The sequence below is a fragment of the Dipteris shenzhenensis genome, chromosome 18 (genome assembly GCF_047967505.1).
Source record: "Dipteris shenzhenensis isolate YYH24624 ecotype China chromosome 18, Dip_SZ_1.0, whole genome shotgun sequence".
Taxonomy (NCBI): Eukaryota; Viridiplantae; Streptophyta; class Polypodiopsida; order Gleicheniales; family Dipteridaceae; genus Dipteris; species Dipteris shenzhenensis.
The window spans coordinates 11,135,382-11,147,391 of record NC_141613.1 but is presented as its reverse complement, the minus strand read 5'-3'; the positions used below and the strand labels follow the sequence as shown (position 1 = coordinate 11,147,391).

The following is a 12,010-nucleotide window of genomic DNA, read 5'->3' as shown; positions in this document are numbered from 1 at the left end:
CTATGCTTATGTTCTTATTATTGCAACCAGTCTTCTATTCTTGGTGTGTTCCCAATAGGCTTATACACCGAAAATTACCTTAAACGTGAGAGGACTGTCAATGGAAGCAGAGGCAGCCTTGACAATTTGTTGGAGTCTTCCTGGCTTTGTGAGAAGGCAGGATCCAGCCCCCTTATTGACAACGATGTCAATTGGACAACCAACATTTATGTCTATGAAATTAACTTTGCATTCTTGTTCAATCATTTCTGCAGTACGTGCTACAGTATCTGGGTGGGACCCACAGATCTGAACTCCAAACACATCTTCATCAAAATGTCGCCTCAATAGAGCCCATTCTGAAGCTTGGCCCTAAAATCACGCAACAAAAGAAGTGATTGGATAGGTTTTCCTAGGAATCTCCCCCCAAAAGAAAAGGTTATATGTGTACTGGAATAAAGCACTCTACACAAAATTGTTCCACTTTACCTGTAACAGATTCGTGCACATGGCCATTTCACCACACGTAATATCAGCTCCTAGCTGCTTACACACTCTGCGAAATGGTAAATTTCCAACTGTGGTCAATGGAGCCACATAAAGCTTTCCTTCGAAATCTACAAGTTTTTTCTCTCGTCTTGTAAGCCTGTACTCTTTATCGTCTACAGAAACTGGGATGTCCTCCCTTAATGCATCATGATTGATGTCACTTGTAGATGACTCTAATGTGGCCACACTAGACAGCAACATCTTGTCTGCAAAGTCAATTTTCGCCCTCTTTGACCGTTCAAGAACCTCTTCTTCCCCATCCACCTCAGCTGGTAGTCTGTTGACAGCGGCAAAATTCCTGTCCGAAGGCTCCATGCCTACTGACGGTACGTTCTTATCCTGTACTGCAACAAATCCATCGTTCTTTATACTTAATGATTGATCAACAGCATTACCTTCTGTCTTGACTTGTATTACTCCTGCCGATGATGTATTCGGTGTCTTATGCTTCGCTTTTCCCTGTACAATCATGTAAACAAACATCATCAAACTCTCTCTCTCTCTCTCTCTCTCTCTCTCTCACACACACACACAATAAAACCGACTCGCTCATAAAAGACAGCAATTACAGCTCATAAAAGACAGTAATTATACTTTCATAAGCTCTCCCTCATTCCCTCTCTCTGTAGATGCACTAGGGCCCAGGACAAAACGTCGGGCTGGACCCCCCCGAAGGTTTTTATTCATGAGAGAGAATCTGTTACAAAAGTTCAGCGTAGAGCTGTCTGGTAACCTCTCCTTTCAAAACGTGAAAAATCCCTTTTATTACAAGAGCTTCAAGCTCATTTTAAATTGGCAACATGCCACTTGTCTAAAATCTAGACTAAGTCCTATTACATGCCACTAAGGGCCATTCTGGAGTCTTCAAAGCACTCGGTCACACGAACCGCCTCCTAGATGCTTGTCAGGCTCCCGTAGCGCTTAGGAAAAAATAATTCTTCCTAGTACCTGCAACAATTAATTAAAGCGCACCACCATGGCACCCATTAACTGTTAGCGCTTTGCATGCAAATAACACACTATGGACTAATTCTAGTCACAGTGGGCGTCCCCACTGAACACATGTGCACATCTAAACAAATATATAAAAAATATATATATTTATTCTCTGGTTGACCGGAGTCAACACTCTTGATTATAATTAAGGAGCTTTGACCAAGGGTCGAGGCACCTTAATTATAGCCAAGTCTCTCCAACCGAAGCTGGCACATCTTGGTTAACCGGGGTTAACCCTCTTGGCGCATGCCAAGTCTTGTTGACCGAAGTATACACTCTCTGACCGTAGTCAGCTCTGTGGTTCTCTGGTTAACTGCAGTCAGGTTTACTTGACTAGAGTCAAGTATCTTTGACTCTAGTCAATCCTTTGACCATTAAAATAACTCTTTGACCATAATTAACACATATAAAACTCTTTAATTATGATCAAATAAATGGTCAACTGTACTTTGACTTGACATCCCCTCGGCTTCTATTCAGTTGACCTCAACTGAAAAGCTTCCTTGTAAACATCCAAAAGCTGTGGATGATCGGATAACATGTCTTCGTCCATCCACTTGGCATCTAATGCCGTATAATTCTTGAATTTTACAAGATACCTGTAAAACTCCTTACCCTGAGGGCCTTTACGTACAGTATGGTACACAATTTGCTCTGGCTGAAGGACTTCCTCCAGCTCATCCACTTCTGGTGGATCCTCTGATACTGGTTCTGTAGGCTCTGGTCCCTGGAATTTCTTTAGAAGACTCACATGGAATGCATTGTGAATCCTCCAATGCTCTAGCAATGCTAATCTGTATGCAACCTCATTTATTCTTTCCGTAACCCTGAAAGGGCCATAGTATCTGGGAGATAACTTTGCATACACTTTCTGTTTGCCTTTAAACTTGCGGAGCCTAGCTTTTTCAAACCTCAAAAGTACCCAATCCCCTTCCTTGAGATCTAACTGTCTCCTATGCTTATCTGCAGCTCTTTTATGTTTCTCTTGAGACCTTTCAATTGCTGTCCGAACTTGGCTGTAAGCTGTCTGGAGGTCTCTCACAAACTGATCAGCTGCAAATATTTCATCTTTGGTCCTCAATATAGGTGGCAAAATCATCTTCCCATATATGACCTCAAAAGGGGCTTTCCCTGTAGAGCTATGTACTGTATTATTGTAAGCAAACTCTACTAACGGTAGATACTTTTCCCAGTCTGAACTTTGGTCACCCACGTAGCATTTCAGCATATCCAAAATTGTAGAATTTGCTACTTCACTTTGACCATCTGTCTGGGGATGGAAAGAAGAAGAAAAATTCAGATTCGTCCCCATGTTATCAAATAAAGCTCTCCAGAATAGACTCGTCATTCTGGGATCTCAATCACTAACAATGGACTTAGGCATACCATGATGTTTAAAAATTTGTGCCATGAAAAGCTTAGCCATATGATCTGCCTTTATGGTTTTGCGAACCGGAATGAAATGAGCTTGCTTGCTGAATCTATCAATGATAGTCCCACAGACCTCCGATGCAGAGCCACCTTCTGGAGGACACTTACAGGGATTCTTCCAGACATGGATTCCTGGATTGTTGGAGGAGACTTCAACAACCTGGAGACCTTGGAGGACCAGCAGGGCAGAGGTCCGGAGTTCACAGGTATGGCTCAGGCAGAGCAGTCAGCTTGGGACTCTTTCATCTTCGCGACAGGAGGGAGGGACAGTTGGAGAGACCCGTCCTTCCGGCTTTGGCACGGGAGCCTGGACTTCTCTTGGGGCTTCCGCAAGGAAGGAGGCAGACTCCTGGAGAGGCTTGATAGATTTTATGTCAGTGATTGGGCCATCAGCAGAGGCGGCCAGGCGGGTATAGTTCCAGGGACGACACTCTCCGACCATGCGCCTGTGCTCCTATCATTAGATTCGGCAGCCCAGACCCTCCCCCCCCGATCATGCAGGATTCCCGACTCCATCTTCTCGAGGGTGGACGTGCGCAGCAGCATTTGCAGTCTTTGGGACAGAGACTGGGGGGAGGGCGTGGATCTGGTAGACTCGGTCGCGCAGGCTCTGCAGGAGTCCAGCCAGATCTGCCAGCTCGCAGCCTTACAGGTTCGACAGGATTGGTGGGGCAGAGAGAGAGCTCTTCGGAGGGACCTCGCCTCCATTCAGCGACTCCAGCAGGCTTCCCCGGGTTCGGAGGAGCTTCGGATCCAGGCCCTTCGAGCCAGAGCCCTCCTGGAGGAGACACTCCAGCGTCGCTCCGAGTTTTCCTATCACGCCTCTCTCTCCTTCTGGGCCCGGAAGGGTGACCGGATGTGCAGGGAGTTCTTCAGAACGCATGGCCAGAGAGCTGCTGGTGATCAGCTTCGGAGTCTTAGGACAGCGGATGGTCACATCGTTACGGATCCGGGGGAGGTCCTGGGGTTGGCCACTAACTTCTACAGGACCCTCTTCCAGCAGGAGCCGCTTGTCCCTCGTGCTAGTCGTGCCCGTGAGGAGGTGTGGAGGCACATTCCATCCCTGGTCCAGCCTAGCATGCAGGCGACATTGTTGGCGCCGTTCACCTCGGATGAGATGTTGGAGGCCTTGATGGCTATCGACGGACAGAAGTGCCCAGGTGAGGATGGGCTATCCCGAGCATTCTTCACCTCCTTCTGGGACCAGATCCATCAGCCCCTCCTGGCAGCTCTGCAGGGGATTTTCAGCAGCGGTCAGATGCCAGAGAGCCTTTCCTCGGGACTGATTTGCCTCATCCTGAAGGGAGGAGATAGACAAGAGATTCGCCAGTGGCGTCCGATCACTCTCCTTACCTCTGCCTACAAAATCCTCGCCAAGATGATCAGTGCCAGAGTTCGGCCTCTACTCCCAGACCTCGTCCATGACACTCAGACAGGCTTTGTCCAGGATCGCAGTATCCTGGATAATGTCTTCACCTTTTCAGAGGCGGCGGAGTGGGCTCAGCACAGCGGATCACACCTTGCCATTCTACTTCTCGACTTCGAGAAGGCCTACGATCGCGTGGACTGGTCCTTTTTCGAGGGGACTCTGGAGCGGCTAGGTTTCCCGGCAGGTTGGATTCAGGGTATCTCAGCTTTGTACAGGACAGCGTCTAGCAGAGTCATCATTGGAGGCAGGATGGGTGAGCGCTTTAGCTTGGAGAGATCAGTACGTCAGGGCTGCCCCCTGGCTCCTTACCTGTTTCTCTTCTTCGCCGAGGCCATGACTTACTACCTTCGGGCGAGGTCCACAGGGCTCAGGGGTGTTCGCCTTCCACTCCGGGAGGACACGGAGCTTTTGGACTCGGAGTACGCAGATGATACAGCCCTTTATGTCCAGGACGATGAGAGGATGCTAGAGAGGGTGCGGATGGCCCTGGAGGTTTTCTGCTCGGCCGCTGGTGCGAAAATCAACTGGAACAAATCCGTCGGTTTTCTCACAGACCCTGGGGCGTGTTCTCAGTGGGGGCGATTTCTGGGTTTCAGATGGATTCCACATGGACAGACAGCTAGATACCTTGGCTTCCAGGTTGGCCTAGACATCACGCCAGCTCAGCAGTTTCTCCCGGTGCTAGACTCCATCCGACGGAAGCTGGCTTTCTGGAGCACTGCTAAGCTCTCTCTTGCAGGTCGTGCCTTGGTAGTTAACCAGGTCCTCCTAGCCACGGCTTGGTATGTGGCTTCCTGCTGGTGCTTCTCGAGATCCAGCGCGGCACAGCTCAGGAGGTTGATTCGGAACTTCCTTTGGTCTGGGAAGGATGGTCATAGAGATACCAGAGCCAGGGTTGCTTGGCAGACAGTCATTCTTCCGCAGGCTGAGGGTGGCCTGGGGGTCATTGATCCAGAGCTTCAGAGTCAGGCCTTGTTAGGTAAGCTTGTCATTCGCGGTTTGACCCCAGGGGGGCAGACGTGGAAGATGTTACTTCAGCAGGGAGTCGGCTCTTGTGTCCCGCGCCGAGGTGGAGAGTGGCTACCGTCCCTCAGGTGGATCTTCACCTCCGCCCCGCTCACTCAGCCCCGCTCCCCACTCGTTCGTAGCCTCCTCATGGTTTGGAGGCGGCTCCGCCTCAGTCTCATTCAGTCCCCTCCCAGCTGTCAGGAGGAGATCGATCGCCAGCCGCTTATCTGGAACAGTCAGGTCAGAGATGCCGAGGGCCTTCAGTTGGGGGAGAGATCACATATTAGGTGGGACGGCTGGATGAGGGGGCCAGCCCGATCCCTTCGTGTTTGGAGGGATACGTACAGACATCTGGAGATGACTGATCTTGCAGACGCAGCTGGAGGTGCACGTGGAGCCCAGGCGAGACGCACGGAGATCGACGGTGCGATCCCAGCTGCTTGGTTGGTTCCACCTGAGCCTCAGATTCTCATGCCTGGTGACACCCGCTGGCTAGGACAGTTCACCCCCCGTGGCATTCCACTGGTGATCGCAGGACGTATGGATGACTCCTCTATCTCCTTCTTCGCGGTTTCTGGGGATGGACGACTCAGGAGAGAGGGTGCGATCATCGACCCCCTACTCCCGTGGCAGAGGGTTCGGGTCGTAGGCCTCTTGGGGAAGGTCTGGCGTACCGACCCTAGCATCGAGCAGGACCAGGTGCAGCTTTGGCATCTTTGGCTCTGGGAGGGGCGGGCCTTGTCAGAGCTTGATTGGGACCCAGGAGAGTGGTGGTGGCCAGAGATTGTGACAGGACAGGGGCCAACCTCCTTCTTCGCCTACAGTACGACTCTGGGCAGGCGAGTTCTCGGGAGGATGCAGAGCCGCCCCCCCACCCAGCGACCCAGCTGGTACGCACAGGGTATTTCCAGGTTCTTTTTGCAGGCATTCTGGAAGGCCTTGTGGGAGAGCTGGCGGCCGCGGAATATCTCATACTTCCTGTGGCTTCTTGCCCACAAAGGTCTTCCAGTGGGGAGCTGGTTGAGGCAGATAGGCCAGGACGGATGTTGCCAGATTTGCCATGCGGATGAGGAGACACCAAAACACTGCCTGTGGAGCTGCACTCGCGCCCAGGATGTGTGGAGGTGGACTTTTGGGATTCTTACTCGCGCAGCACCAGAGCTAGGATTGATCACTTGGGGCGCGTTCTGTTGGTGCAGCACCGCACCTGGTCTTCATCACTTATTCGAGGCATGCCAGCAGGACCCCACTTTCCTTATCACACAGGGGACGTGGGGACCGCTCGAGGGTATCCCACAGCACCTAGCAGAGGCTGATACAGGAGTTCGGGAGAGGCAGCCAGTCTGGGAGATTATTAGCAGCATTACAGGGTGGCACATCTGGACCTCGCGCTGCGCGCAGATCCTCGGTGGCACCTCCTTATCGACTGCCCAGATCATGGCGGAGATTTGGAGTGAGATTATTCATACCCTCAGAGGCCAGTGGGACCAGATTCAGGGAGACTCCCGGGCCGGTCAGGAGAAGCGGAGACGCTTCCTCCGGGCTTGGGACACACAGGGCCTCTTCTTCGAGCAGACTACGCAGGGCCTTCGGTGGCACTACTCACCACCCCGATGGCTGTTCATTCATACTCGTCTTATCCCTCCGTGAGAGGATGGTTTATTTTGCTACCTTTTAGGGCTGTGTCCGATTTGTGAACGCAGCCCGTCAGCTATAAGCTGACCTCTTGTATCTTGTTCTCGAAGTAATATAATTAGCACTGTTTTTTCGGAAAAAAAAAAAAAATCAATGATAGGCCAAATCCCATCATTCCCTGACTTTGATCTCGGGAAATCAAAAATAAAGTCCATTGTAATACTTTCCCATGGTGCCTGAGGCACGGGAAGAGGCATAAGTAGGCCAGGTGCCTTCCGTCTATCATACTTCACTTTCTGACACGTAAGGCATTCAGTAACAAACTGATGTATATCAATCCGCATCCCTGGCCAAAAGAAATACCGCTCTAGAGCTAGAGTTGTTGCTGTAATTCCTCTGTGTCCAGCATAGGGAGGTGCATGGCATTCCTCCAAAATCTTTTTCCTCATCTCCTGGGTGATGCATAGGCAATCATCTTTCATTAGATACCCATCTTTCAGGGAATAGTGACTGGTGGATTGCCCCTCTTGCATTTGCTGTAAAATTTCACCAAAATCTGAATCACGAGCATATTGCTCCCTCATGCCTTCCAGGTCCTGATGATAAGCAATAGTCACATTATTGACCTGGGGTCTTCGGGACAAGGCATCTGCTACTCTGTTCCGAATTCCTGGGGTATGGACAATCTGAAAATGATACATTGACAGCATGTTTGCCCATTTCATATGCTTCTCGGAAAGCTTGGTCTGAGTCAAAAAGTATCTCAAACTTTGGTGATCTGTCTTAACAGTAAAATCTGCACCCAAAAGATAGTGCTTCCATGTATGGATGGCATGAATTACAGCCAATAACTCTTTCTCATAGATTCCTAGATATCTTTCTGCATCCCGAAGTCTCCTGCTTTCATAGGCCACTGCATGACCATTCTGATGCAATGCAGCCCCAACACATTCTCCACAAGCATCGCAATCAACATCAAAAGATTGATAAAGATCAGGGACTACAAGAATAGGCTCTGTAGTCAACTTCTCCTTGAGTGTATTGAATGCTTTCTTCTGTGATATTCCCCATGTGAAGGCTGCATTTTTCTTAGTAAGGTCATGTAATGGAGCTGCGATATCAGCGAAATGTCTGATAAACCTTCTGTAGTAAGAACACAGGCCTAGGAAACTTCGAACTTCATGCACAGTTTTCAGCTCTGGCCATTCCTGAATGGCATGGATCTTTGCTGGGTCCATTTTTATCCCATTCTTGGATATTATATGCCCCAGATAGTGGATTTCTTCCAAGAAGAATTCACTTTTCTTGCTGTTTGCGTAGAGCTGATGATTTCTCAGCTCTTGAAACACTATAGCAAGATGTTCTCTGTGCTCTTCTTTTGTCTTAGAAAAGACTAAGATATCATCAAAGAAAGTACCCGTAAAATGCCTGTACTTTCGGAAGATGCGATCCATCATTCTATTGAATGTGGCTGGAGCATTTGTCAACCCAAAAGGCATCACTAAGTATTCATACAACCCGAATGTAGTGCGGACTGCTGTCTTGTGCACATCCTGAGGCTGTATCCTCACTTGGTGATAGCCACTCTTTACGTCTATCCTGCTGAAAACTGAAGCTCCATTTAACTGATCCAGGACATCATCAATGCGCGGAATAGGGAATCTATTCTTGATGGTCATTTTGTTCAGTGCACGATAATCGACGCACATACGGAATGAACCATCTTTCTTCTATACTAACAGTACAGGGGAACAAAAAGGAGACGAGCTGGGCTGAATCAACCCTTTGGACAGCAAATCCTGTACCTGAGCCATAATCTCCTCTCTCTGAGTCGCACTGACTCTATAAGGTGGTCTGTTTGGTGGCTCACTACCAGGCATTAACTCTATCTGATGATCTTCTGGTCTCTCTGGGGGTAACTCCCCTGGCAAAGCATCAGAAAAGCAATCTTTAAAGTTTATAAGAAACTGAAACTTATCTTTGTCTGCATCATTCATTTCAGCATGCATATCATTCTCTTTTTCTTTTACAAAAACCATGTACACAGAAATTGCAGACTTTATTGCTTTACCACATGTAACATCAGATACAATGGGGATAGTCTCCCCTTTATTCCTGGCAATTAAACGCTGATTTTTCCCCCTATGCACAAACTCCAGCACTCTTTCAGGAAGAGTCAACTTCACTGCCTTGCGATGAAACCAAGGCATTCCCAAGACTACATCATGATGTTTCAATGGAGAAATGAAGAAGTCTTCCTGATCCACATAACTTTGAACATGAAGACGGAGCTTCCCTATCAAGGGAGTAACTGGCACAGGATTCCCACAGAACATCTGATCGGCATCAAGGCCCTACCTAACTCCTCCGTCTTTATTCCCAGCCTCAGGGCTAGATCCTCTGATATGAAATTATCAGTAGCCCCTGGATCAAATAAAATTAGCGCTTGCTGGTCTCTAACTTTGCCCCATGATAGCAGTAATTCTCTTTCTTCTGGGTTTGAAGCATGACCCAATATGTCAGGAATTCCCCCCGCCATTGGCTTTTGCGGTCCTCGTGGCTTCTCTGCCTCTTTTCCCTTCGAAGTTGAAGGCTTTTCTGGGCATTGGGCAGCCACATGCCCCTCTTTGCCGCACCTGAAGCATTTCCCATCTCTACGGAATTCCGCTATCTGTTCAGGGGTAAATAGAGATTTGCCCTTATAAGTCTTTGAAAACTGAGTACCCCTCGACTTCTGAGGCTGAAACCCTTTCTTTTCAGCCTTGGGGTACTCTTTCTTTTCTGATTTTGAAAAATCAATTTTCTTTTTATCAGCACGTCCTGCATGCAAGGATGGCACTGTAGATGGATCTTGTAGCGGCACAAGGCTAGCTACTGAAGCTGAATGCATAAGGTCTTGAATGTTCTTTGCCCCCAAAGCATTCACTACTGCCTGAATTCTTGGAGTGAGACCTGCTCTGTACTTTCTCATTTGGGTGCCTTTGGAGATCTTTTTGAAAGGTGCAACTTGCAAATAAGCATCCCAAAACTTTTGGTTGTACACATCCACTGTATCTCCTGCATCCATATGCAAGCTGTCCCACTCTTGAAGAACATGGTCTCTAAACTGTTTAGGCATAAACTGCTGGTAGAAGGCTTTCTTGAAGTCCTCCCACTTCCTTGGGGCTGACCCATCTGTGGTCTGTGCACTCCACCATGCACTAGCTGTTGCTGTCAAGTGCAAACTGACCATTCTTAACTTGGAGGATTCTGAAAAATTTTCTGTACCGAATGCAGCATCAAACTGCCTGATGAACTGCAATGCTTTGTCTGTATGACCATACTGTCCATTGTAGGTCATAAACTTGACAGATTTTCCTCCCTCTTTAAATTCCTTGGTCTCTTTGGAAGACTTTCTCTTCCTAGACTTCTTGTGTTTCCTTCTTTTCCTGGATGTTTATCTGATAAGGAGGAAGAAGACACAGAAGTCGAACTCGAGGTAGACGGTGATGGACTAGGAGATCGGTGATGATGCCTCGATCTCTTTCTGCTATGGGACCGTCTCCTATGAGATCTCTCTTTCTCAGGCTGTACACGAGAGTGTGCCTCTGGCATTGGCACGTCGTATACTGCATTAGGCATAGCTTCTGCTTGAAACAAATGCTGAGCCCTTGGATCCCTTTTGAGATTTTCCATCTCTTGTATACGAGTGCGTACCATCTGTTCAAATTCTTGTTGAGTTTGCGGCACACTTCTCTGTCTTGGATGTACATCCCTATCTTGTGAATCCCACTGGATAGGTGATTGATCCATATTCTGAGATCTGCAAATTTCTCACACCGTGTAGGTAACTGATGCACAACTACCTTTGCTTTTCCAACATAAAAATACCTCAACAAGAGGTGTTTTGCATTCACAATCTATGCCAGTACTGGCTATCAATTCAAGGCATAAACCCACACAGTTGCCAAAGCATCAACAACTATATTGCCCTTTTCTGGCTGCTGCAGATGGCTTCAAAAGGCATCTGTTTTTCCCTCTTTTCACTGCTCAAAGGTATGCATACTCTTTTTCTGCAAATCTCTGATTTCTCTGCTTTTCTCTGCTTTTCTGCTGCTTTTCTGACAATAGAAGTCTACTTTCTCTGTTTTCTCTGTTTTCTCTGCTTTTCTGCTGCTTTTCTGACAGTAAAAGTCTGACAGATAAGTGAAAATTGCTAGCAGAAACAGTCTCTACAACTGTTCTTTTTTTTTTTTTTTTAAAGAACAGTAACCAGATGGAGTAACTGGCTAGTTACTCTAACCAGACTGACTGGTTCTGGTCTGGTTAGTCTGCAACTGGACTAACTAGACTGGTCACAGTCTGGTTACAGTGACCAGACTAGACTGGTTGGGTCAACTAACTGGACCTCTAACCAGTCCAGTACCAAGGTTGAGTTAGATTAACCCCTGGTCAGCCATGTCAGCATCCATGTCACCTGTCAGAATGCCAGGTCATCCCTGCATGTGGTTCTGCCACATCAGCTGACACGTCAGCTGACACGTGTCAGAATGACACATCAGCACTGTTCTGTGCACTGCCACGTGTCTTTTTGCCACATCATCCCGCACGTGTGGACGCCTAGCCACGTCATCTGCCCTGCTGGCTGCCACGTCATCATGCCTGCTTGTCTGTGTGCCACGTATACACCCTGGCTGAACACCTGGCCACGTCAGCAAGAGCCTAAGGTTCCAAACCTTGGCTATGAATTGGTCGACGTCGCGCGTCGCTCGCTCGAGCAAATGGTTAAAGGCTATGCAAGACGCCGGTGCGTGATGATCTCCGAAGAGCCTTCCTCCACAATAATGATCTGCTCACAGCGAGACTTGCATACGAGACCACGTCAGCGTCACAGGCCCAAATTTATCTTCACGTGCTCACTTTCTCTGATTCACATTGACGCTTCTTCTGCGCCAATATTTCGTTCAGCTGGACAACGCAACTGTGTGTCCACAGGCTTCCTTG

General features: G+C 48.4%; 1 protein-coding gene across 3 annotated transcripts in view; it reads right to left on the bottom strand.

Moving 5' to 3' along the window:
• Window positions 1-12,010, bottom strand: part of LOC147890794 (FMN-linked oxidoreductases superfamily protein) — a 71,622-nt gene that overhangs the window by 24,441 nt on the left and 35,171 nt on the right. For 2 of the 3 annotated variants that reach the window (XM_087389456.1, XM_087389459.1), the window contains 2 exons: window positions 469-987; window positions 79-351 (listed from right to left, as the gene is read on the bottom strand). In XM_087389456.1, the coding sequence (XP_087245582.1) occupies window positions 79-351; window positions 469-987 (792 nt within the window). The remainder of the gene's footprint in view (window positions 1-78; window positions 352-468; window positions 988-12,010) is intronic. The other variant, XM_087389457.1, reaches the window with a different exon arrangement.